Source organism: Uranotaenia lowii, chromosome 2, assembly GCF_029784155.1.
Source record: "Uranotaenia lowii strain MFRU-FL chromosome 2, ASM2978415v1, whole genome shotgun sequence".
Taxonomy (NCBI): Eukaryota; Metazoa; Arthropoda; class Insecta; order Diptera; family Culicidae; genus Uranotaenia; species Uranotaenia lowii.
Genome location: NC_073692.1, coordinates 368,605,817 through 368,632,713, shown reverse-complemented (window position 1 = coordinate 368,632,713; position 26,897 = coordinate 368,605,817). Strand labels below are relative to the sequence as shown.

The following is a 26,897-nucleotide window of genomic DNA, read 5'->3' as shown; positions in this document are numbered from 1 at the left end:
TTCCAATTTTCATCTTACCGTCCACATTTCCTTTAGCTGCTTTAATAACCTGGCAAGAGAAAAAAAAACCAAAACCAAAACAAAACCCCTCAAATGGTAGCGCCAACATTTGCACCAGCAAATTAACGAATCAACGAATTAACGCAATTTCTTTTCTTTCTCCCTTTCCCTCCTTTTTAATTTTCTGCTTGAAGACGATATGTTAAGACGATTTTCCGGTGAAGTCCAATCTCTGAAGATGTCTTGAACGGAATTGCACCCATTTTCCAGTTGTTTCAATCAACCAGCTTGTTTAAAAGTTCAATTTAGTTTCCGTTTTTGTTATAAAAGCGGTGGAAAATTTTATTACTTTTTTCTCTTTAAAAAAAAACAAAACCCTTCTACAGCTTTATCGGCGAATCGGAAGCTCAATTGCTGAAAGCTGCTTAACCGATTTAACCTTGCTTAACGTAGCGAATTGGAGCTTTCAAGCTGCTCCCTAGCTTATCATTACCAATCATTTCGTTCCGATTGAGACCCATTGGACCCCTCTTTTTTTAGAGGGCAGCCAGTCACCGAACGGAATCCGATCGATCAGTTCTGCAAGATTTAAAAATTTTGTCAGAGGAAAAAAACAGTGGTATCCGAAATAGCTTGAAGACTTTGGCCACCTAGGATGAGTGATGAAACTAAATAATTGTTGAATCAAAGAAAACTCAATGAAAGAGAGCGGTTTGCTTTAATACTATTTTGATCAGAAAATTTGAAATTATCTGAAGTATCAAAAGAGAAAAGAAACATGAAAATTCCAAAACTAACAAGATTGAACAATTTAAAAAAATTAAAGAGAGCTAATCCAAGACATAAAAAATAACCAATAGCCTTGATGAACTACTCGAAAATTTAACTTAAGACTCAAGAATTGTAAAATCAAGTGTCGATTAATTGAAAGTGGATCATCAAGAGTTGTGTGAAAGGATGCCGAAAAAAAACAGTGTTTTTTGCAAAAATATATTCTGACTTTCTATGATTATTGTATTGTTACTGATGTTAAAAGTAAACTTCAATCCGCTACTTGAGAGTGAATATCTCACTAGTATACTATAAACAACCCACTTTTTTATTGGTGTTTTCCCTCCGTGCAATCGCGAGATCAATATGTGGCAAAGAGTTGAATTGCATGGATGAATTTCCATGGCGACCGTCAAAATTGATTGAACGACTTACAAACGTGCGTGCAATCATTCTCATTTTTTCCTAAATTGACCCACTTCAACAAAACTCTCATACTGATGTAAACAAGGTTAAATGCTAAACGGAAACGGATTTTGATTCTGCATTTCTAAACAGCTTCGGCCACTATTTGTGATGCGATGAACTTCGTCGTCGGTCATCCATCATTCAGAACGCTATCAGGATACCATCAACTAACGGTGGCATTCTCAGAGTGGTTCAAATGCAATTCATTTGACCTAGAACAAGAATACTGACAAGGCTTTTGCCAAAATGGAACTGCAGATGCAAATTTTTCCCGCAAATATTTGCATACACACATACGCAAAGCCCTTTATTTCCGGGAAAAAGTCATTCCATTTGCAGATCCTCTACCCGGTTTTCGAATGAGTCCACTCTTCAGTTGGACCAAATGGACTTCGAACGAGGACAGATGATGATGGACAAATCTTGCGTCCTTTCCGGGGTGCCTACGGGAAAAAGTACGGACGCTTTCATCTGTTGCCATAAAGCAAGTGAGCTGGAAAATTTCCACACATTTCCACAATTTCATTCGAGAATCGTGAAATGGTTCTCGGTGAATGTCGTAGCCGATGACCTTCCCCGGTTTGTGATGCGCTTATTGCACTATTTTTTTTTTTCTACATTCTTCTCGTCTACATGAAATCATCCGGTTCAGTAGATCTCTGGAACAAGTCAAGTGCAAGTGACTTTGACCTAGTGGAAAAAAGCTTTGTTGAGCAATTTTTAAAATAATTTAAAATTAACCTGATTATATTGTTTAAAGAGAAGCTTTCCAGAACAAAACTTGAGATAAAATCGATGTCTGCAATAATTGAAACACGAATGTCCCCATATTTACGATGAAAAGTGTATGTAGTCAAGAGAGTCACAAGCAGGCAGCTTCCAATTGCTTTGGATCCGGAACAAGACAAAACTAGACAGAAGTGCAGAAACGAACGAAACGACTATCGGGCTCATTCGAAATTCCATTACCCAGAAACAGCATTTGGGCGTGAGATCTTTATTTGCTGTTTCAACTGTAAGAAGATTTATCTTCCTGTCTTTTTTTTATTGTCGAAAGACATCCAAGTGGTAATCATTCCAAAGAAACTTATTTCGTTTGGAAGCTATGAAAGTTTCATTCTTTTTTTTGGAAATTTAAATAGAAGATAAGATTTTTTTTTTTCATTCCACTAGAAGCTTACAAATACAGACAAATAGTCGAGACACAATTCAAAACTCAAGAAAAGAACACGCAAGGCCCAAGATTCAAGAATCAAAACTCAGAAGACGAAAAACGAAAGACGAAAGACGAAAGACGAAAAAGACGAAAGACGAAAGACGTCAGACGAAAGACGTCAGACGAAACACGAAACACGAAAGACGAAAGACGAAAGACGAAAGACGAAAGACGAAAGACGAAAGACGAAAGACGAAAGACGAAAGACGAAAGACGAAAGACGAAAGACGAAAGACGAAAGACGAAAGACGAAAGACGAAAGACGAAAGACGAAAGACGAAAGACGAAAGACGAAAGACGAAAGACGAAAGACGAAAGACGAAAGACGAAAGACGAAAGACGAAAGACGAAAGACGAAAGACGAAAGACGAAAGACGAAAGACGAAAGACGAAAGACGAAAGACGAAAGACGAAAGACGAAAGACGAAAGACGAAAGACGAAAGACGAAAGACGAAAGACGAAAGACGAAAGACGAAAGACGAAAGACGAAAGACGAAAGACGAAAGACGAAAGACGAAAGACGAAAGACGAAAGACGAAAGACGAAAGACGAAAGACGAAAGACGAAAGACGAAAGACGAAAGACGAAAGACGAAAGACGAAAGACGAAAGACGAAAGACGAAAGACGAAAGACGAAAGACGAAAGACGAAAGACGAAAGACGAAAGACGAAAGACGAAAGACGAAAGACGAATGACGACAGACTAATGATGAAAGAAGAAAGACGAAGAGTCAACAGTAAAAAAAAAGAGTCAAAAATTAAGAGTCAAGGGTCAAGAATAAAGAGTCAAAAGTTAAGAGTCAAGAGTCAAGAGTCAAGAGTCAAGAGTAAAGAGTCAAGAGTCAAGAGTCAAGAGTCAAGAGTCAAGAGTCAAGAGTCAAGAGTCAAGAGTCAAGAGTCAAGAGTCAAGAGTCAAGAGTCAAGCGTCAAGAGTCAAGAGTCAAGAGTCAAGAGTCAAGAGTCAAGAGTCAAGAGTCAAGAGTCAAGAGTCAAGAGTCAAGAGTCAATAGTCAAGAGTCAAGAGAGTCAAGAGTCAAGAGTCAAGAGTCCTGAGTCCTGAGTCCTCAGTCCTGAGTCCTGAGTCCTGAGTCAAGAGTCAAGAGTCAAGAGTCAAGACTGAAGACTCATGTCTATAGAATCAAGAGTCAAGAGAGTCAAGAGAAAGACAAAAGACGAAAAAAGAAGAAAGACGAAAGGCTTGACTCTCAATTCTTGACTATCGATTTTTGACCATCGACTCTTAAGTCTTGACTCTTGAGTCTTGACTTTTGGCCCTCTACTCTTGTTTCTGACTCTCGACTCTTGTTTCTGACTCTTAACTCTTAACTTTAAACTCTAAACTCTTAACTCTGAACTCTGAACTCTGAACTCTGAACTCTGAACTCTGAACTCTGAACTCTGAACTCTGAACTCTGAACTCTGAACTCTGAACTCTGAACTCTGAACTCTGAACTCTGAACTCTGAACTCTGAACTCTGAACTCTGAACTCTGAACTCTGAACTCTGAACTCTGAACTCTGAACTCTGAACTCTGAACTCTGAACTCTGAACTCTGAACTCTGAACTCTGAACTCTTAACTCTTAACTCTTAACTATTAACTCTTAACTCTTAACTCTTAACTCTTAACTCTTAACTCTTAACTCTTAACTCTTAACTCTTAACTCTTAACTCTTAACTCTTAGCTCTTAACTCTTAACTCTTAACTCTTAACTCTTAACTCTTAACTCTTAACTCTTAACTCTTAACTCTTAACTCTTAACTCTTAACTCTTAACTCTTAAATCTTAACTCTTAACTCTTAACTCTTAAATCTCAACTCTTAACCCTTAATTCTTAACTCTTAACTCTGAACTCTTAACTCTTAACTGCTCACTCTTAACTCTTAACTCTTAACTCTTAACTCTTAACTCTTAACTCTTAACTCTTAACTCTTAACTCTTAACTCTTAACTCTTAACTCTTAACTCTTAACTCTTAACTCTTAACTCTTAACTCTTAACTCTTAACTCTTAACTCTTAACTTCTTAACTCTCAACTCTTAACTCTTAACTCTTAACTCTTAACTCCTTACTCTTAACTCTTAACTCTTAGCTCTTAAATCTGAACTCTCAACTCTTAACTCTTAACTTTTAACTTTTAACTCTCATCTCTTAACTCTCAACTCTGAACTCTCGACTCTCGACTTTCGACTCTCGAATTTCGACTCTCGACTCGCGACTCTCGACTCTTGTAATCTTAACTCTCTCAACTCTTTAATCTTAACTCTGTTATCTGTCAATTCTCAACTCTAACCTCTCCATTTTAACCTCTCGACTCTAAATTCTCAAATCCATAAATCTCGAGTCTCGAAATTTAAACCTCAATAATTGTCGGCAACAATTTACTACCGCAGCATCCAACCTGCAATGTGATAGCTTAGCCAATTTTATCTTTCCACCTAGTAGGGGCGTTATCGATTTTCGATGTTTACGAGATGACAGCCGACGACCGGATAATTTTCCTGGCCGCACAAAGTACCACATTTTGCTACCCAAGTTCACCCAAACAACAGCAACAAAATACTTGTTGCTTGGCTAGCTTGGGTCTGGGATCTTGGACTTGCTCTGAAAAACGATACCTGGATCTTCGCAGTTTATGACCGGTCTTATGATGGTCTATGAAAGTTGCATTGAGGATCTGGAAAGGGGGTTCGGGGCGTTAAACGGTTGACCATTTAAGTCTGTTTTCCTCAGTAGACCAAAGTCGAGCTAAGTCGAATGATACGGCAGAAAAATCCGGACCTCTTTGATGTGTGTTTATGATGGGAAAAATTAATTGGAATCGATGAAATTTAATCTCCCCTGCACAACATCACATCATGTCGTCCGAATGTCCAACAAGGTCTAAGCTGTTGCAGCAGATAGAAGCAAGTCATCGAGGAGATGGCATCCGGGCAGATCATCGTCGGACGGCGGTATCTTTCAAACGTTTGCTGAAATAGTTGATGCCAATCGCCGAGGAATGGAGTATGATTTTAATGCGTGAGACCCCTCTAAAGATATTGATATCTGATTGGTATCATTGCTTCAATGGGGCTCAATGAGCCTCAATAAGTTCCATATCTTGAGGGGTAGGTTGGAATCGATTGATGATGGTTACCTTTTGGAGCAGATCGATTAACCATCTATCGGAGCTACTGTCATTACGATGGGAATTATTTGTCCCAGTGTGCGATAAACATGTTACTATTTGCGGTTTTTCGGTTGGTTTTGTCCGGTTTACAAAGTTGCTACCGTTTGGAAATAATGAAAAAAAAGTTACACGTCATTCAATGGAGAGATAAAAATAATGTCCACAAGTAACAGACCTAGAATTCACGTTTTTTACAAGTCATTAAAAAATCGTGACTTGAAAATCCTTCAAAAATCGACAACGCCTTGAAGGCGAAAAACCTTTTGGAAATCAACAAATTTCGAATGTCACCAACTTTGAAAGTCTACAATGTTAGGAAGTCAGCCACCTTTGAAAGTCGACATTCTTTAAAAGTCGATAACCTTTTGAGGATTAACAGCCTTTGGAAGTCGAAAACCTTTTAGGAACTGACAGCATTTTGAACTCGACAATATTGGAATTCGATACCTTTTCAGAAATCGAAAATCTTTCGAGAATCAACAACCTTTGAAAGTCAATCCTTTTTTTGGGAACTTGAAGTATTTATAAGCGACAGTCTAATAAAAGTCAAAACTCTGGAAATCGGAAAGTCGACAACTTTTAGGTAACGACAATCGATAAAAATTGCCAGCATTTCAAAATTCAATACTTTTTAAATCAATAACATTGAAGGTAGGCAACTTTTGAAAGTTTTCAACCTTTCAAAGTCGAGAATCTTTAGAAATCGAAAATCTTTTGGGAAAAAGTCTTTGGAAGTCGAAAACCTTTGAAAGTCGACAACTTTAGAAAGTGAACAATCTTCATAGGTCGAACTTCTTTTGGTTATCAACAACCTTTGAAAGTCTAACACCTTTGGAATACGATAACTTTTAAAAAGTCGACAACCTTTAAAAATCAAGAGGGTTTGAATGAAATAAAAGGCATTTTAAGATCAACTACCTTCAAAAGTAGAAAATTTTTGGAAGTCGACAATCTTTTCGAAATGAAAAGCATTCCAAAGTCGACAACCTTTGAAAGTCGATAATTTTTGGAAGTCGAAAATATTCTGGAAATCACCAGCATTGAAATTGACAGCTTTGAAAATTGAACATCCTTTTCAACAATCAACAGTGATTGTAGGTCGACAATCTTTAAATTGACCTTTCAAAAGTCAAGATAGCTTTAATGTCGACAAGCTGTTGGGAATCATTGGCATTTGAATTCGACATCCTTTCAAAGTCGAGAATCGCTGGAAGTCGACAACCGTTTGGGGGTCAGCAGTCTTTGAAAGTCGACATTCTTTGAAAATCGAATGTCTTGCTATTTCGATGACAGAATGTCGACAATCTTTTGCAGTCAAAAACTTTTTTTAGAATCAACAGTCTATGAAAGTCGAACACAATTGAAAGAACCTTTAGTTGTCGACAATCTTTTTTAAAATCGAATTTCGAAAGTCCATATCTTTCTTCAAGTCGACCATCTTTGAAAGTCGACAAGTTTTGAATCTCGACTGCATTTGAAAGTTCACAGCTTTTCCAATGTTGACCATCTTTTTAGAATCAACAGTCATTGAAAGTCGACATCTTTTGGAAGTTGACAGCCTTATAATTTCACCATCTCTGGAAGTCGACAACCTTTTGCGGGATCAAAAGTTTTTGAAAGTCGTCTGTTCGGGACGGGCTTACGGGTTTGCGGGTTGTCGGGATGGGCACTCGGGGTCTCTTCAACAATCGGATTGCGGGGCGGGCGGATGATCGCACTTCCAACGGGAACCAACAAGAATCGGGAGCACCAAGTATGAGCGAATAGTTTGCCACGGGTAAATGTCCACTATATTGCACGGGATTCACTATGTGATCGTCAAGGGAATGATTTAAAAGCAAAAACACCAATTTCGGGGACAAATAGACGGTTAAATTACTTTAAAAAAAGTATTTTTCGGGAGCGAATTAAAAACGCGTGATCGTCTTCTGACATCTTGCTTGTATTCTGTGTCTTTAATGATCGTTAGGTAGTACAAATTGATGATGGTGGCACGGAAGCAAAAAGGAACGCAAAGAATGAGAAATTAACATTTTATGGCAAACAATTACAGTGATCATTCGATTTGATATCTAACATACCGGCCACCTTTGAAATGTAAATATTTCAAACTAATAGAATCTCCTGCTTAACACACTGCTAGGCTTAGAACTCTTTCAGGTACTCGTCGCGCCGTCTGGATTTCTCGGCCAATATTGTTGCAACAGCTGGTGATGGTTGCGTTGAGCCTTCGGGTTGTCACGCACATCGGGTTCGGGAAGCGGGCATATCTATTTACGCACCAAAAAGTGCGCGGGCGAAGCGGTTGCAGATCATTGACTGCTTGACATCGTACGGTGCATCGGAAAGCCTCAGCCGGCCACCAACGCGAATCAGGCCTTCGGAATCGAGAAAGGGTGAAAGCAAACGAAGTTGAGATTTTGCTTGGACTGGCTGCCCCTTTCTCAATGCTTGAAGTTCTTCGGGAAAAGTGTCAGCTTGAACGAGCTGTGTTAGAGAAAGCTTTGCTCGTTGGAGCTCACACACGGCGGGGACTGAATCGGGAACGGGCTGCTTTCGGAGATGGGCGTTGTTGAAAAAACGCAAACAGTAAGCAACTGTGCGCAGCAGCTCTTGATATAACGAAAACTTATCGAACATGTTGGGCGGCTCAACCACATCACTTAGAATGGTCGTCTTTTTCTGTTCGATTTCTTTGGGGGAAGCACAACGGGTAGGGATTGTTTCTCTTTGTCGGGGGTTGATCACTCTAGGAAACGTTGACGTCGAATCGGAAAATATCGGCTTCGGGCTCCCAGCATATGCCGAGAGTTTTGATCGTCTCTTCAGGATCGAACTTCAGCGATGATTGTGTGCCCAGTAGCTCTGATGGAATATCGGCGAGAACTTTCAGAGAGTTTGAGCACCACTTACGCAAACAAAATCCACCACGAAGCATCAATTGATCGAGCTCAGTGCGGAGAGCGACGGCGGCCTCGACGCTGCTGGCGCCCGCAATCAAATCATCCACATACACACTTTTTCGCACAGCAGCGGAGGCGTTCGGGAACTAACGGCCTTCATCTTCCACCAACTGCAACAAAGTTCTTGTTGCCAAAAACGAAGACGGGGCGAGACCGTAGGTGACGGTGCGGAGCTCGTACGATCGGACGGGTTCGTCGGGATTGAAGCGCCACAGAATGCGCTGAAAGCATCGGTCCGATGGGTGCACCACAATTTGACGATACATTTTGGCTATGTCCGCCACCAACGCTATCGGGTATTTTCGGAATCGGATGATGATCGTCAGCAGCTCGTCTTGCACGACTGGGCCAACAAGAAGAGAGTCGTTCAGCGAATGGCCGGTGCTGGTTTTGGCTGAGCCGTCCAACACGACTCGCACCTTTGTCGTCGAACTGGACTCCTTCACGACGGGGTGGTGAGGAAGATAGCAGGATGTCATATTTTCCGATTCGGGGGGAACCAGATCCATATGGCCAAGTTCGATGTATTCTCTCATGATGTCGTGATACTGACTCTTGAGATCAGCGTCCTTCTCCAGCCTCCGCTCGAGCCAGGCAAACCGACGGAGAGCAGCACCTTTCGATTCTCCCACCATCTGCTCGAATTCGGGGTGCTTCGGGACGCGCACAATGTAGCGCCCAGAAGAGTCACGATCGGTTGTATATCGGTAGTAGTTCTCACAGTTCTGCTCATCGATAGAATAGTCGGATCCACCAACATCCTCTATCTTCCAAAAACGGGAAAGTAGCTCTTCTACGGGAACAACTGTCGCCATATGACAAGTTGCCATAGATTTTTGTTTGGCTTTTTCGGCTTTCATGTCGCATTTTCCAGTTGCCAGCCAACCGAACACTGTTTCGGCCAGCAAAGGACCATTTGCTGCAAGCTGGAGGCGACCTGGCTTCAGATAGGCATAGAAATTAGCAGCACCGATAATCATGTCTATTTTGCGCGGTGTGCCAAAATCTGGATCGGCGAGAGCGAGATTTTTGGGGATGTTCCATTGGGCAACCGAGAAGGGAATTGCGGGGGCGTCACTGGTTACTTTCCGGAAGACGAGGAAATCTAACATCTCGGAGAAATCGCTCACCCGAGATCTTATTTCGGCTTGAATTTCAAATTTCGCACTCGTTGCGGTACCATCTACACCTCGCACGTCGATGTTAACCACCTTACGGGACAAACGCAGTTGCTGACACAGTCTCTCGCTGATGACGTTCGGTTGAGAACCTGTGTCCAGCAAGGCACGGGCTATATGTTGATGACCATAGGCGTCGACGACGATTAGCACTACTGTGGGTAGCAGCACACTCTCACGGGATGGTCTTATGACGGGATTCGATGACACAGTAGGTTGCGGGGTGATTGCGACGGCAAGTGAATTGACATTCTCGGGGCGGGACGGGGGATCAGCAGCAGCAAGGGTGGATTCAGCTTGACCGAAGTGAATCATCGAATGGTGGCGCATGGAGCAATGCTTGCAGGAAAATTTCGACGGGCACGATCGGGCGAAATGATCACTTCGGAAGCAATTGGCACACAGTTTCTTTTCGGTCACTATTTTCGTCCGGCCTTTCGGGTCCAAGCTGTTGAAAACGGGGCAGTTGTAGATGCTGTGCCTTTCCTTCTCACAAGCAGGGCACATCGGGTAGCTTTTCGGGAAACCTTCGGAAACAGCATTCGAACTCAAGCGCGATCCTGGTTTGCGCTGAGGAAAATTTTGAGCGACGGGTTTCGACTGGCTGGACGTTGGCCGATTGATCATGATCGTCTCCATGATTCGGGTTCTCTTCTGCAAAAATTCGATCATATTGTTGTAGGTTGGATGGGGATCACCGGCAATGGATTCCTCCCAGGCGGTGAGCGATGCGTCATCCAGCTTATCCTCCAAAAGCTCCATAAGAATCGAGCTAAAATAGATCACGGGTTCTCCGAGTTGCTCTAGAATCTTCGTGTGCCTCTGGAATTCGTCGACGATTCGATGAAGCGCATCCACCGAGTTGTTCGGGATTTTGGGATACTTGAGCAGGGCTCGGATGTGCTTTTTTCGCAGAAGAGTCGTATTCGAATAACGCGTTACCAATGCCTCCCACGCAACAGAGTAGTTGTTGGCGGTGATGGTAATCGACTGGATTAAATTAGCTGCCTCGCCCTTGAGGGCAGCGCGAAGGTAGTGAAATTTCTGGACGCAAGAAATTTCCGTCGACGAATGAATCATCGACACAAACGTGTCGTGGAACGTCAGCCACTGATTGAAATCGCCATCAAATTCGGGTAGCGTGATCGTCGGGAGTTTAATGTTCGCAAGATGGGCGGGGGCGGATGTTTCATTTGCAGCATAGGACGTCGATGCGGTGGGCCCAAACAATTCCGGGATCTTGGAAGCTAGACCAGCTTTGACCCGGAAATAAATTGATTCGGTTTTGCTTCGGATCTCCAAATTTTTAGTGTCCGCATCCTCCTCCTCGTCAAGCTCCTCGCAGTCCGCCTGCACTTCGTCGAACGATTCCCACAACTTCTCGAGACGCTCCAAGCGGTATCGAACTTCCCCTTGGTGTTGGTCCTCGACGTATTGATGCAGGAACTGTTCCATACGGTTGATTCCGGCAATGATATTCGCCCTTTTCAGCTTCCTGGACTTCAGCTTCTTGTCGTCAACCATTCTGCCGACGATTATCCGATTGCAGGAAAGTTGAATCGGAGCTGGTCAACTAAAAGGGTCGAAAAAAGACCAAGAAGTACCGCGAAAGGGGATGGTATTGGATTGGAGAGGTACTCACCTGGTACCTCTTCAAATGAGGCCTTTGGTTTCAATAAATAATCCGGAACAGACGACAAAAGAATTTCGCCAACCTCAACAGTGAGGTTATGTTGATGACACGCGGGTTCGCAGCGGGACGGGTCGTGATCCTGTTCGGAACGGGTCGTGATCCTGGTCACGGCACCAATGTTCGGGACGGGCTTACGGGTTTGCGGGTTGTCGGGATGGGCACTCGGGGTCTCTTCAACAATCGGATTGCGGGGCGGGCGGATGATCGCACTTCCAACGGGAACCAACAAGAATCGGGAGCACCAAGTATGAGCGAATAGTTTGCCACGGGTAAATGTCCACTATATTGCACGGGATTCACTATGTGATCGTCAAGGGAATGATTTAAAAGCAAAAACACCAATTTCGGGGACAAATAGACGGTTAAATTACTTTAAAAAAAGTATTTTTCGGGAGCGAATTAAAAACGCGTGATCGTCTTCTGACATCTTGCTTGTATTCTGTGTCTTTAATGATCGTTAGATAGTACAAATTGATGATGGTGGCACGGAAGCAAAAAGGAACGCAAAGAATGAGAAATTAACATTTTATGGCAAACAATTACAGTGATCATTCGATTTGATATCTAACATCGCCATTCTGCGGAATTCAACTGTCTTTCTGATTAGATGACATTTTTTAATGGAACAGAGAGTCGACAATCTTTCGAAGTAAAAAACTATTTTGGAATCAACAGCTTGCAAGTCGAAAATAACATAATTAAAGTACTTTTGATTGTCGACAATCTTTTTTAACCCTCCAAAGCTGTTCGGGTCAATATGACCCGAAGCGCACATTTCAAACCTCTTTATCATCACTCCAATATACTGAAGAACTGGGAATTTTGACAGACCAAGTATGTTCTATGAAAATAATGATCAAATTAATGACAAAAAATTAAAATTTGAGTTTTGAAAATCGGTTCATTGGGAAATGAAATGCAGCTTAGCAAAGCCAAAATTGGATGTCGTTTTTTTAAAGCAGGATTTTTTTCTACCGGAAGATCTGAGCTAGCGGTCAAAACTTTCATTGGACCACTACATATCTATACATTGTCGGATAGATGGATTCTTGACGATTTCAAACATCATTGAATCACTCAAATACAGAAAAGCTGTCAGAAGTTATGAGTATTTTAAAAATAAAATTGATTTTCCAGACTTTTTGCTTTCTGAACAAGTTTCTGATAACCTGGTAAAACATATCGACTTTATTTTGAGATGTTGAATAAGGAGATTAAATTACCTACACAATGAATATAATATCATTAAAATCGATTTACATTTACAGCCAGGAGAACGAAATCAAACAACAACTCAAATTTCCCCGAAACGGATATTTAGCGAACGGCTTTGGAAGGTTAAAATCGAATTTCAAGAGTCGATAGCTTTCCATAAGTCGACCATCTTTGGAAGTCAACAACCTTTGAAAGTCGACAGCATTAGAGAGTTCACAGCATTTTTAATGTTGACAATCTTTTTTTTAATCAACAGTCTTTGAAAGTCGACACCCTTTGGAAGTTTACAACCTTTATAATTTGACCATCTTTGGAAGTCGACAACCATTGATATTTGATAACCATTTTGAAAATAACAGCTATTCAAGGTCAAGAACTTATGGAAGTTGGTAGCCTTTGGAAGTTGACTCAACAGCCTTTTAAAGCTGAAAACAATTGGTAGTCGACAACTTTTTGAGAATGAACAACATTTAAAACTATGTGAAAGTCAAATGTCTTCGAAAATCTACGATCTTTGCAAGTCAATAACCTTTTGGAAATCCATAACATTTGGAAGTCACCAGTTTTTTGAAGTTTTCAGCCTTCAGTTTTCGATAGTTGACAACTTTTCGAGAATCAACAGCTTTTGAAAGCAAATAGTCTTTGGAAGTCGATAATCATTTGAGAAACCACAACTTTCGATAGTCGACAATCTTTAAAAGTCAAAAAGTTTAGAAGTCGATAACTTTTTGATAATCAACCGCATTTGAAGTAGACAACCTTAAGCAGTCGACAGCCTTTCAAATGTCAACAAACTTTGGAAGTCCACAACATTTCATAGACAGCATTTTAAAGTCGATAAATGTTTGAAACTTCACAGCATTTCTAAAGCCTACTCATCGGAAGTCGACAAACAACCTTCGAAAGTCGATAATGATTCAAAGTCGACAATTTTTGGAAATCCACGGCTTTCCAAAGTCATCCATCTTTTGAGAATCAACAGCTTTAGAATAACGATTACCGATAGGCGACAGCATTTTAGACAACATTTTTATAATCAACCGCATTTGAAGTAGACAAACTTTCCAAAAATCAACAATTTTTTAAAGTCCACGACATTTTGTAGACAGCATTTTAAAGTCGATAAATGGTTGAACTGTCAGCTTTTCAAAAGCCTATAATCATCGGAAGTCGACAATATTTTGATACCAACTGACTTTGAAAATCGACAACCTTTTTGAAATAAATAGGCTTCTTTCAACGTCGACAACCTTCAAAGTCGATAATCGTTCAATATCGACATTATTTTAGCAATCGACGGTTTTTCAAAAGGTGGATGATTTTAATCAACAGCTTTTGAATGTCGATTAACTTTGAAAGGCGACAGCATTTTTGACAACTTTTCGACAATCAACCGCATTTGAAGTAGACAACCTTTAGAAGCTTTTCAAAATTCAACAATTTTGACAGCATTTTAAAGTCGATAAATGTTTGAAACTTGACAGAATTTCAAAAGTCTACAATCATCGGAAGTCGACATCATTTTGGGAATCAACAGACTTTGAAAGTCGACAGTCTCTGGAAGTCGATAATCTTTTTGAAATCAATAAGCTTCTTTTAATGTCAACAACCTTTGGAAGTCGATAAACATTCAAACTCGACACTTTTTGGAAATCGACGGCTTTCCAAAGTCATCCACCTTGTGAGAATCAACAGCTTTTGAATGTCGATAACCTTTGAAAGACGACAGCATTTTTGACAACTTTTTGATAATCAACCTGCATTTGAAGTAGACAAACTTTCCAATAATCAACAATTTTGGAAAGTTTACAACATGTTGTAAACCGCATTTTGATAAATGTTTGAAACCTGACAGCTTTTCAAAAGTCTACAATCATCGGAGGTCGACAATATTTGAAGAACCCACTGACTTTGAAAGTCGACAGTCTCTGGAAGAGTACAACTTTTATTGCATCAATAGGCTTTTTTCGACGTCTACAACCTTTGAAAGTCGAAAATCTTTCAAAGTCGAAAATTTTTTCAAATTGACGGCTTTCCAAAGTCACCCATCTTTTGAGAGTTAACAGTTTTTGAATGTCGATTATCTTTGGAAGCCGACAGCATTTTGGACAACTATTCGATAATCAACCGCATTTGAAGTAGACAAACTTTAGAAGTCGATAGCTTTTCAAAAATCAACAATTTTGGAAAGTTCACAAAATATTTTAAACAGCATTTTAAAGTCGATAAATTTTTAGAACTTGACAGCACTTAAAAAATTCACAATCATCGGAAGTCGACAATATTTCGAGAATCAACAGACGACAGTTGCTGGAAGTCGATCAACTTTTTGAAATCAATAGGCTTCTTTCAACGTCGGCAACCTTCGGAAGTCGATAATCTTTCAAAGTCGACAATGTTTTATATCGACGGCTTTCCAAAGTCATCCACCTTTTTAGAATCAACCGCTTTTGAATGTCAATTACCTTTGAAAGGCGACAACATTTTCGACAACTTTTTGATAATCAACCGCATTTGAAGTAGACAACCTAGAAATCGACAACTTTTCAAAAGTCAACAGTTTTCAAAAGTCCACAACATTTTATAGAGAGCATTTCAAGGTCGATAAATGTTTGAAACTTGACAGCATTTGAAAAGTCTACAATCATCGGAAGTCGACATCATTTTGGGAATCAACAGACTTCGAAAGTCGAAAGTCTCTGGAAGTCGACAACCTTTTTGAAATCAATAGGCTTCTTTCAACGTCGACAACCTTCGGAAGTCGATAAAGTCAAAGTCGACAATTTTTTCAAATCGACGGCTTTCCAAAGTCATCTACCTTTTGAGAATCAACAACTTTTGAATGTCGATTACAGGCATTCGACAGCATTTCAAAGTCGGAAGGATTTCAGAAATCGATAATCTTTTGGTGTCGATATTTTTTTGAGAATCAACACCAACCTCTTGAAGTCAACATTCTTTTGGAAAAATAGCCTTTGAAAGTAGACAACCTTTTGTGATTCAGCAGCATCCAAATATCGAAAATCTTTCAAAATCGATCATCTTTTACATTCGACGACGTTTTGGGAGTCAACAGCCTTTGAAAGTTTACAACATTTGAAAGTCGACAATCTCAAATAGGCAATAAACCTTTTTCCGTTGATGAGACATTTTTCAAAGTTTTTCAGCCTTTGGTAGACAACAGTCTTTGGAAATTGATTTTTTTTTAATCCACAGCCTTACAAAGTCGGAACTCGGAAGCCTTTTAAGGTCAAGAACCTTAACAAGTCGACAAAAATTAACAACTATAAAGTGCTTTCCAATTCAAACATTTCGATTCGAATCAGGCTTCTTCAAGGATTGGATTCCTTGTTTAAAATTTTCGAATGCTCTATTTGAATTTAAGTTCAAACTTATAATTTTTAAATATTTTTCATTGTTTCAAGATTTTTTTGCTGTTATCACCAATGCTTGACTGATTTCGGGCATTGTCAAATGCCTCAAACATCCACATGACCTACAACAAAAGCAATCGAATGCCATTTCATAGCACCGGAAATCAAACAGCCATCAAAAGGGTGGGTACAGAAGTTATATTCCCGTCCTCAAAAACGACAATCGACGTCGACAATCAAAAGCTAGTTAGTCTTTTCTCACCACAAGTCAAGCATACATTGTATTTGGCGAGATTTCGGAAAACGTACACTGTTGTCGTTTTCTTATTTGAATGATAATGTATGGTACGTGTAGGCCCCATTATCAGAATAACATTACCGTTTGTTTGAGAATTTTTATTTTTGTTAAAGGTCTATGGAAGACCATGCGATGACATGTTTCAAGGGAAAAAACACAGAAGAAAACTTGTCACGATCGTTCCTGTTGAATGTTTTGTTTTGAGCATAGATAAGTATGCATTATTGTCGTCACTCACAGGTACAAATACCAATCATAATTTAGAGAGCATGATTCGTCGGAAAGGCATTGTATACGGTTTTAACTTTCGAATTTGACACACAGGAAATGGGCAGTTTGTTATTTTTTCGAGCTCGGCTTTCACATGACTCTTTGAATGCTTTGTTTAGTCAATTTCCAATATTAACAATAATACTAAGATGTGTTTTTTTGTGTATTTCCGAAATGTTTATTTGTTGAAAGCACGCATGAAAGTTAAGTAGGGTAACTGCTTAGTAAGTAGAATGTTTTTAAATGTCGGCTGATTCGAAAAGTCGGCTGTAAGGCTGTAAGGCTGCCTTCCAAAGGCTGCCTTCCAAAGGCTGCCTTCCAAAGGCTGCCTTCCAAAGGCTGCCTTCCAAAGGCTGCCTTCCAAAGGCTGCCTTCCAAAGGCTGCCTTCCAAAGGCTGCCTTCCAAAGGCTGCCTTCCAAAGGCTGCCTTCCAAAGGCTGCCTTCCAAAGGCTGCCTTCCAAAGGCTGCCTTCCAAAGGCTGCCTTCCAAAGGCTGCCTTCCAAAGGCTGCCTTCCAAAGGCTGCCTTCCAAAGGCTGCCTTCCAAAGGCTGCCTTCCAAAGGCTGCCTTCCAAAGGCTGCCTTCCAAAGGCTGCCTTCCAAAGGCTGCCTTCCAAAGGCTGCCTTCCAAAGGCTGCCTTCCAAAGGCTGCCTTCCAAAGGCTGCCTTCCAAAGGCTGCCTTCCAAAGGCTGCTTTCTGTCACTGTCACTATCTAAAGACTGTCACTGTCCAAAGGCTATCACTGTCCAAAGGCTGTCACTGTCTAAAAGCTGTCACTGTCCAAAGACTGTCACTGTCCAAAGACTGTCACTGTCCAAATACTGTCACTGTCCAAAGACTGTCACTGTCAATAGACTATCACTGTCCAAAGGCTGTAACTGTCCAACGGCTGTCCCTGTCCAAATGGCTGTCACTTTCCAAAGGCTGTCACTGTTCAAAAGCTGTCACTGTCCAATGACTATCACTGTCCAAAGAATGTTACTGTCCAAAGAATGTTACTGTCCAAAGAATGTTACTGTCAAAAGACTGTTACTGTCCAGAGGCTGTCACATTCCAAAGGCTGTCACTGTTCAAAGAGTGTCACTGTCCAAAGGCTGTCACTTTTTAATAACTGTCACTGTCCAAAGACTGTCACTGTCCAAAGGCTGTCACTATCCAAAGGCTGTCACAGTCCAAAGACTGTCACTGTCCAAAGGCTGTCACTGTCCAAAGGCTGTCACTATCCAAAGGCTGTCACTGTTCAAAGGCAGTCACTGTCCAAAGACTGTCACTGTCCAAAGGCTATCACTGTCCAAAGACTGTCACTGTCCAAAGGCTGTCACTGTCCAAAGGCTGTCACTGTCCAAAGGCTGTCACTGTCCAAAGGCTGTCACTGTCCAAAGGCTGTCACTGTCCAAAGGCTGTCACTGTCCAAATACTGTCACTATCCAGAGACTGTCACTGTTCACAGACTGTCACTGTCCAAAGACTGTCACTGTCCAAAGGCTGTCATTGTCCAAAGGCTGTCACTGTCCAAAGACTGTCACTGTCCAAAGACTTTCACTGTCCAAAGACTGTCACTGTCAAAAGACTGTCACTGTCCAAATACTGTCACTGTCCAAAGACTGTCACTGTCCAAAGACTGTCACTGTCCAAAGACTGTCACTGTCCAAAGACTGTCATTGTCCAAAGACTGTCACTGTCCAAAGACTGTCACTGTCCAAAGACTGTCACTGCCCAAAGACTGGCACTGTCCAAAGACTGTCACTGTCCAAAGACTGTCACTGTCCAAAGACTTTCACTGTCCAAAGACTGTCATTGTCCAAAAACTGTCATTGTCCAAAGACTGTCATTGTCCAAAGACTATCACTATCCAAAGACTGTCACTGTCCAAAGACTGTCACTGTCCAAAGACTGTCACTGTCAAAAGACTGTCATTGTCCAAAGACTGTCACTGTCCAAAGACTATCACTGTCCAAAGACTGTCACTGTCCAAAGACTGTCACTGTCTAAAAACTGTCACTGTCCAAAGACTGTCACTATCCAAAGGCTTTCACTGTCGGAAGGATGTCACTGTCCAAATGCTGCCACTGCCCAAAGGCTGTCACTGTCCCAAGGCTGTCGATGTCGGAAGGATGTCACTGTTCAAATGCTGCCACTCTCCAAAGGCTGTCACTGTCCAAAGACTGTCACTATCCAAAGGCTTTCACAGTCCAGAGGCTGTCATAGTCCAAAGGCTGTCACTATCGAAAGGCTGTCACTGTCCAGAGGCTGTCACTGTTCAAATATTTATACGGTCCAAAAGCTATCACTTTTCAAAAATTGTTACCCTTTAAAGGCTGTCACTTAAATGCTGTCACTGTACAAGGCTTTTCCCTCTAAAAAGATTATCACTTTTCAAAGGCTGTCACTTTTCATAGGCTGCCACTGTTCAAAGGCTGTCAATTTTCGAAAGCTGTCACTTTGCAAAGGCTGTCACTTTTTAAAAGATGTACCCTTACGAAAAATGTAACTTTCTAAAAGTTGTCAATTACCCAAGTTTGTCATTTTTCAAAGGCTCTCACTTTCCTGAGGTTGTTACTTTTCAAAGATTGTTGGAATTCGAAGACTGTCACATTTCAAAGGCCTTCCAAAGGCTGCCATCCAAAGGCTATGTTCAAAAGCTTTCCATGTTTAAATGCTGTCCATGTTCAAAGAATGTCCCTGTCCAAAAGCTGTCACTGTCCAATGGCTTTCATTTCCAAAGGCTGTCACTATCCAAAGGCTGTCACTATCCAAAGGCTGTCTCTGTCCAAAGGCTGTCACTTTCAAAGGCTGTCGTCACCTTTCGAAGACTGTATTTTTCCAAAAGCTGTCAATTATAAATATTTGTCTTTTTTCAAAGGCTGTTACTTTTCAAAGACTGTCGCATTCCGAAGGCTGTCAGTTTCAGAGAAAAGGTTTCTCTAAAGGCCTTCAATAATCAGTGATTTTCATCTGTCACTATTTCTGGAATATAGTTTTTGGTAAATTGCGTTTTCTTAAGGCAGAAGTTTTTGGAAGACGGCAGTCCTTTGAAGATGAAGGTCTGTGGAAAACAGCCTCCAACAGGCGTCATTAAATAACGATTAAATGATTTATTGCACTCATTATTTATAACATCTTACGCTTTGTCAAATATCTTTGTCATATTTCGGGACTCTGCTGTTGGGACAATTACTTAAACACTTTCGAAAAAGTCCCCCGACGACACTTGCCGCTCCACTTTACGAGTCGCATTTTTATTGCTGCGCGCGCGATATAATTAAAAACCATTAAACAATGTAACTACAGCATGATGATTGTTGTAAGTAAACAGTGCGCAGCAGCAACAATTTCAAACAACAACGAAAAAAGGAAAACATATAGCCCGGAGGAAGTTGTTGATGAAGCTGCGAAACCATATGATTAACAGCCTTAGCACCCGCACAACAACACCAGTAACAGTTTTGTGTCTCAAGTTTCCAACAAGTTTGTCACGTGTATGTTGAGCTCCCGCAACATAAAACTCACTCAGAGCCACCCCCCTTCTGGCAAAAGCTGTGAAGAGCAGCGGTGGTTATCCAATTAAAAATTATTTTCACACTGAAGCATAATTTAACGGCGACCAACCGTGAGGCATTCGCAACTTTTTTCTCTGAAGCTACATATGTCCATCGTCGTCGCCATACAGGTGGGCTCATAGATGATGCTGGTCCTCATGAGCGGACTTAGGTCGGATGACAATGAAATAAAGTTTCACTCCGTTGGACAACTTTGTTATGAAAGGCGGTGAAAATTGCAAAAAAGCAAAGAAAATTTGCTGTTCATAGTTGGATTTTCTTTTTTCAAGAAAATTTCCTAGAGATTTGAAAAAAATTGAAGGGTGAACGGATTTTTCAGTTTGCAATCACAAAGGAAGAGCTTTACGGTTTAAAAAGTCATAAAGAACATAAAATATCCTCCAGTGCAGTGGTGCAACTTTTAATTAATGTCGTTTTAATTCTTTCGGAGCGGTCGTTCCAAATGATTTTTCTTTAAAAGTTTATGAATTATACTTCGGGCGGTTATTTTTATCTCTGCACAAAACTATCAAGGAGTTTCAAGTTTATTTATAACCTCTCTCTTTGCAATTTTCATACGCCTTTTTTTTGCTTCAAAACATTTTCAAGATTTATCTACAAAGAAAAAAATACTGAATGGGGAACCCAATCCAGAGAGATGATTCATGCAACGCCATACCGCACACTGTTTGTTTTTTTTTTTCAGTCAGTCGACCGCAAAGGCCAAGTACACGCTTTGATACTCTCAAGAGATCAATCAATCCTTGCGGAACAGTACCAAACAGACGAGTGAGTGAGAAACGGGACCACAATTTTACGATTCAGCAATCTAAAGTTTTCAATCTTTGGTCGCTTTCATATAGGAAGTCTCTGAGAGCAATTCCTGGCACCGGGACAATAACGGTCTTCCAAAGGCTGCTCGGGGCACTCGCAGAAATCATAACTGCAATGATGGTCAATCAACATCCTCAATGAGGAGCACAACCAGACATCCCATAGATTTATGTAGCAGGAATAGGAAAGCACAAACGTATGTGGGATGTGGGTGTTGTAATAAAACATCCAAATGAAAACCATCAGTCATCGGTCGTCTTCGCACAGTTCCCGACGAGATGGATTGCGCCTTGTTCGAGATGATGGTTTAGGGTCCCGGGATGTAGATTTGGCTGAATTCTTAGAAGGAACACAAAAAAACTACTCACAATTTTAAAATATTTTTATTATGAGTCTAGGAATTTGTATAAGCAGCTGCGGAAGTTCATAGAAATAAAATCGAGGAAGACGATTCCTCCACCCTATCCCAACCATTTCAAATCTTCTTGTTGGACAGCCATCAGACAACCGTAACCACACTCAAGTTACAAACTAGAAGACAGCCTATATGAATGTGCAGTGTGCAATCAAGAACTGGCGCAGGACGTTGACCTTTTACTACTGATGGGGAGGTTCAACGGGGAAGCAAACAGAAAGAGAGTTTAAATTCCTTCATATTTGCAGCAGCGCGCATAGACATCACATTCTGGAAATGTGCATGGGCTCGAGCCTAGAATTCCTGACACTTACAAGGAACGGATCGGGCACACCGAAGTCGGTGTTTGCGGTTTCTGTGAGTCATCGTCAGTCCCTTTTTGTAGGCACATATTTGCCTGCAGACCTAGCAAAAGGATTAGGAAAAGACATAGTGATGTGAAGTTAAAGAAAAAACAGCTGCAACCTAACCTCAGGTAGACATCATTATATCAGGATTTTTTTTGTTCAAAGCCAGGGTATATTGATTTTATGTTTGGTGTTTGAATGCAAAGGAAGTGGAAAAATCCATCTATAATTTCCATGCACATTGTTTTGTTGATAGATAGACATCAATCACGAATCTGATGAATCCAAAAACAATCTAAAATATTAATTTGATTTGAATTTTAAAAAATGAGGTAAAAAAAATAGAAAAATCGAAAACTCTTGCACGTCGAGTGTATAAATTTTTCGTATGGCGACCGTCAAAAACTAGTAAATTGTCCAAAGGCAGCCGATTTTTACACCTGTCGTCTTCTAAAGGTTATAATCTTAGAAAACCAGTTTCCTAAAACTATCATTTTCCACAAAGTGTTGCCTTTCAACTTTAGAACTAAGTTTCCTTCCAAATGCTGTCAGTTGTAGTATTCGATAAAAGTTGCCAACCAAAAGCAGTCTTCCTAAAGCTGCCACTTTCCGAAGGTTGTTCTCTTCTATAGAAGGTCTTCGTCGAAAACGCCTTTCAAAAGCTTCCTTTTTAGGAGCGAGAGAAAACTAAAAATCTGCTGTCCTGTTGTCCTGCAAAAACTGTCATCTCAAAGACTGTCACTTTCCGAAAACTGTCTTTTTTTAAGCTTTAACCAAAGATTGCTGGCCAACAAAACCCTCAGAAAAAAAACTGCAGTTTTCCAATCGTAGGTAAATTTGAAGGCAAATAGTAAATCTTCTAGTGACTGTTGCGTTACCAATACTGCCACTTTCAAAGGTATGTCAAACTCAGTCGCCTTTCTAAAATTCTCTTCTTCTAAATGCTATCACATATCTTAGATTAACGCATTCCCAAGGCTGCTGTTCAGAAGCAGTCCTTTTCCAAAGACTGTCATTTCCCTCAGACAATCATCTTCAAAAGACTGTCGCTTTCCGCAAACTGTTACTTTTAAAAGCTGTCACCTTCAAAATACTTAAATGAACTGTCACTGTTATAGGCTGTCACCTACCAAAAAGATTGTCATCTTCTGAAGACAGTCTTCTAAACAGTCTTTAAAAGACTGCTGAATCCCAGAGACTGTCACCATACAATGATTGAAACCTTCCAAAAGCTGTCACTTTGTGAAGAGAGTTGCATATTGAAAAACTGTCATTGTAAGGGCTGTCACTTTTTAAGGGCTGTCACGTTGTAAGGGCTGTCACTTTGCAAAAATGTTCTCCTTCAAAATACTGTTGCCTTGCCAATACTGCCACTTTCAAAGGCCCTTTGAAAACTGTCACCTTCCAAAGATTAGAATCTTGTAAAGACTAAAGGCTTCCAAAGACTGTCACATATAAAATACAGAAATTTCTCAAGGCTGTTTCTTTTCAAAGATAAACGTGTTCCTAAGGTTGTTTCACTGGACTACTCCAGACTACTCCTACTAAAGACTGTCATTTTTCAAAGTGGTCCAAAGACTCAAAAAACGGACATTTTTAAAGGCTGTCGCCTACCAAAGATAACCGTTCTATTTTCTTTCAAAATGCTGTTAAATTTCTATAAACTGTCATTTTTAAAGGCTGTAACCTACCAAAAAAATGGTCATCTTTTGAAGACAGCCTTTTAAACAGCCTTTAAAAGACTGCTGAATCAAAAAAACTGTCATCATATAATGATTACATCTTTCCAAAAGCTGTCACCTTCTGAAGACAGTTGTATTTTAAAAAACTGTTGTTTTAAGGGCTGTCATTTTGCAAAAATGATCACCTTCAAAATACTGTTACCTTGCCAATACTGCCACTTTCAAAGGCCCTCCGAAAACTGTCGCCTTCCTAAAATTATAATCTTCTAAAGACTAACAGCTTCCAAAGACTTTCACACTGCCATTTTTCGAAGACTGTCACTTTAAAAAAAATTGCCATTTTTTCAAAGTTGTCACCTTCTAAATACTTAAAAATCGACATTTTAAAAGGCTTTGAATCTCAAAGTATGTCGTCATACATCCTTTCCAAAGCTGTCGCCTTCCAAAGACAGTTGCATTTAGAAAAGCTGTCACTTTTTGAGGGCCATTACATCTTAAGGGCTGCCACTTTGCAAAAACTATCACCTTCAAAATAGAGTTGCCTTGCCAAATCTGCCACTTTCAAAGGAAAACTGTCACCTTCCAAAAATTATAATCTTCTTAAGACTACCAGCTTCCAAATACTGTCACATACCAACAACAGTAATTTCTTAAAGCAGTTACATTTCAAAGATTAACGTGTTCCTTAAGCTGTTTTTCTGGAGCAGTCGCCTACTAAAGACTGTCACCATTCGAAACCTGTCACTTTTCAAAGTTGTCACCTTCCAAAGACTTAAAAACCCGATATTTTTAAAGGCTGTCGCATACCAAAAATAACCGCATTATTTTCTTTCGAAATACTGTCACATTTCGAAGAATGTCACCTTCCAAAGAATATATCCTTCTATAAACTGTCACTTTTAAAAGCTGTCGCCTTCCAAAAACTGCTGCAGTTTAAAAAATACTGTCAATGTTAAGGGCAATTACCTTGTAATAATTTTTGCTTTTCAAAGACTGTTTCCTTCTCAATGCTGTCACTGTTTGAGGCTGTTTTCCTGCAGCAGTCGCCTACTGAAGACTGTCATTTTTTTTTAAACTGTCACTTTTTAAAGCTGTCACCTTCCAAAGACTTAAAAATCGGACATTTTTAAAGGCTGTCGTCTACCAAAGATAATCATACTGTTTTCATTCAAAATACTGCTACATTCGGAAGACTGTCACCTTCCAAAAAACATATCCTTCTATAAACTGTCACTTTTAAAGGCTGTAGAAGCTGCAAAAATTTTTGCATTTTAGTGACTGTTTTCTTCTCAATGCTGTCACCTCAATAGCTTTCTTTCTTTCAAAAATTTCTTTAATTAAGACTTAAGCCTTCAGGAACTTATCGGCTACTAGGGCCACTGTTGTTCTAAAAACTGTCATTTTCCAGAAAATGTCGCTTCTAGAAGACTTAGAAAAATTCTATTGCAAGGCTATTACTTTCCAAAAATATCGCATACCATAGACAGTCTTCTTTAAATGACTGACATCTTCCAAAGACTGCCATCTTCAAAAGATAATCATCTGTCAAAGACTGACACCTTCAAAAGACTGTTACTTTTCAAAAGGTGTCTCTTCCAAAAACTATCACATTTCAAAGAATGTCGTCTTCCAAAGACAGTCTTTTGTAAAGACTATCTCCTTTAAAATTATGTCGCTTTTCGAAAACTGTCACCTTACCAATACTGCTAGTTTCAAAAGCATTTAAAGCTCTGTCGCCTTCCAAAAACTCTTTTCATCTAAAGACTGACAGTTGCCAAGGACTGTTGAATTCTAAGAATTGTCGTTTTCAAATAGTAAGGTCTTCAAAAGACTTTCACTTTCCAAAAACTGCCGCATTAAAAAAAACTGGAACTACTTAAGGCTGACATATTTAAAAAATTAACTCATACAGAAGGCTGCTTTCCTGAAACAGTTGCCTATTTTTCAATTCTGTCATCTTTCAAAGACTGCTGGCTAAAAAAAACTTTCACTTTAGAAGGCTGTCACTTACCAAAGAGTGACATCTTCTGAGTATAGTATTTTTCCCAAGACTGTAACCTTAAAAAACTGTTAAATTCCAAAGATTTCAACCTTCCAAAAGCTGTCACTTTTAAAGGCTATCATTTTCCGAAAACTACTCAAAAACTGGAACTACTATCACAACTAAAAAATTAACGCATTCTTAATGCTACAATCGAGAGGCAGTCGCCTATCGAAGTCTGTAATTTTTCAAAGACTGTCACCTTCCAAAAACTGATGCCTTGCCAAAAACTCTCAATTTTAAGGCTCTCACTTGCCAAATATTGTTTGAAGAACAACCTTCTTTTCAACACTGTCACGTTGAAAAAAAAACTGTTCAAAAGACTCACCTTTAAAAAGCTGTCACTTGATGGCTCTCATCTTCAGAAAAATGCACTTTTTCTATGTAAATTTGAAGGCAAAGTAGTAACTGTTGCTTTACCAATACTGCCACTTTCAAAGGCTTTCAAAACTCTGTCGCCTTCCAAAAACTCTTTTTTTTTCTAAAGGCTGCCAGCATCCAAAGACTGTTGGGTTATCAAAATCTGACGTTTTTAAAAAGTGACGTTTTCAAAAGAGGTTTAGCTTTAAAAGAATATCGCTCTTTAAAAAACTGAAGCAACAGTCACATTTTAAGAATGAACGCATTCTTAAGCCTGCATTCCAGAAGCAGTCGCCTATAGAAGACTGTAATTTTTCAAAGACTGTCACTTTTCAAAAACTGATGCCTTAGAAAAACTCTCAATTTTAAAGGCTGTTAGTTGCCAAATATTGTCATATTTTTGGAACAGTTTTCATTCAAACACTGTCATGTTCAAAAAAACTGTTGCATTTCAAAGACTGTTACCTTTCAAAAACTGCCACTTTTAATAGCTCTCACATTGAGAAAATGCAGATTTTTTTAAATGTGAATTTGAAGGCAAATATTTAAATTTCCAGTGCCTGTTGACTTCCAAATACTGCCACTTTCAAAAGCATTCCAAACTCAGTCGCCTTCCAAAAATACTCTCCTTCAAAAGACTGCAGCTTCCAAAAACTTTTGAATTCTGAAAAATGTCATTTTTAAAGAGTGACGTCTGCAAAAGACTTTTACCTTCCAAAGGCTGTCGTACTTAAAAAAACAGAAACTTCCAGAAACTGACCTGAAACTTACGAAAATTGCCAATTCAACAAGCTGTCATCTTTAAAAAACGACTGTCACTTTTAAAGGCTGTCGCCTTACAAAGATTGTCATCTTTTGAATAGAGTCGTCTTTCAAAAACCGTCGCCTTTAAAAGACTGTTGCTATGTTAAGGGCTGTCACCTTCCAAAGGTTTGAACTTCTACTTAATTGCTGTTACCTTCCAAATACTGTCAGTTTCAAAGGCTTTCTAAAATCTTTGGCTTTTCAAAGACATTTTTTCTCAAAAACTGTCAGCTTCCAGTCACTTATAAAGATTGTCGT

General features: G+C 39.9%; 2 protein-coding genes across 3 annotated transcripts in view; both read right to left on the bottom strand.

Annotated features, from left to right (window-relative positions):
* LOC129743752 (dnaJ homolog subfamily B member 6-A) overlaps positions 1–26,897 on the bottom strand; it is a 263,174-nt gene that overhangs the window by 209,137 nt on the left and 27,140 nt on the right. The gene's annotated exons all lie outside the window — the stretch shown is intronic.
* Positions 7,901–11,291, bottom strand: LOC129743141 (uncharacterized). The gene is made up of 2 exons (XM_055735109.1): positions 8,681–11,291; positions 7,901–8,319 (listed from the first exon to the last, which is right to left on the bottom strand). Exons 1-2 carry the CDS (start codon positions 11,289–11,291, stop codon positions 7,901–7,903), a joined length of 3,030 nt encoding a protein of 1,009 aa, XP_055591084.1.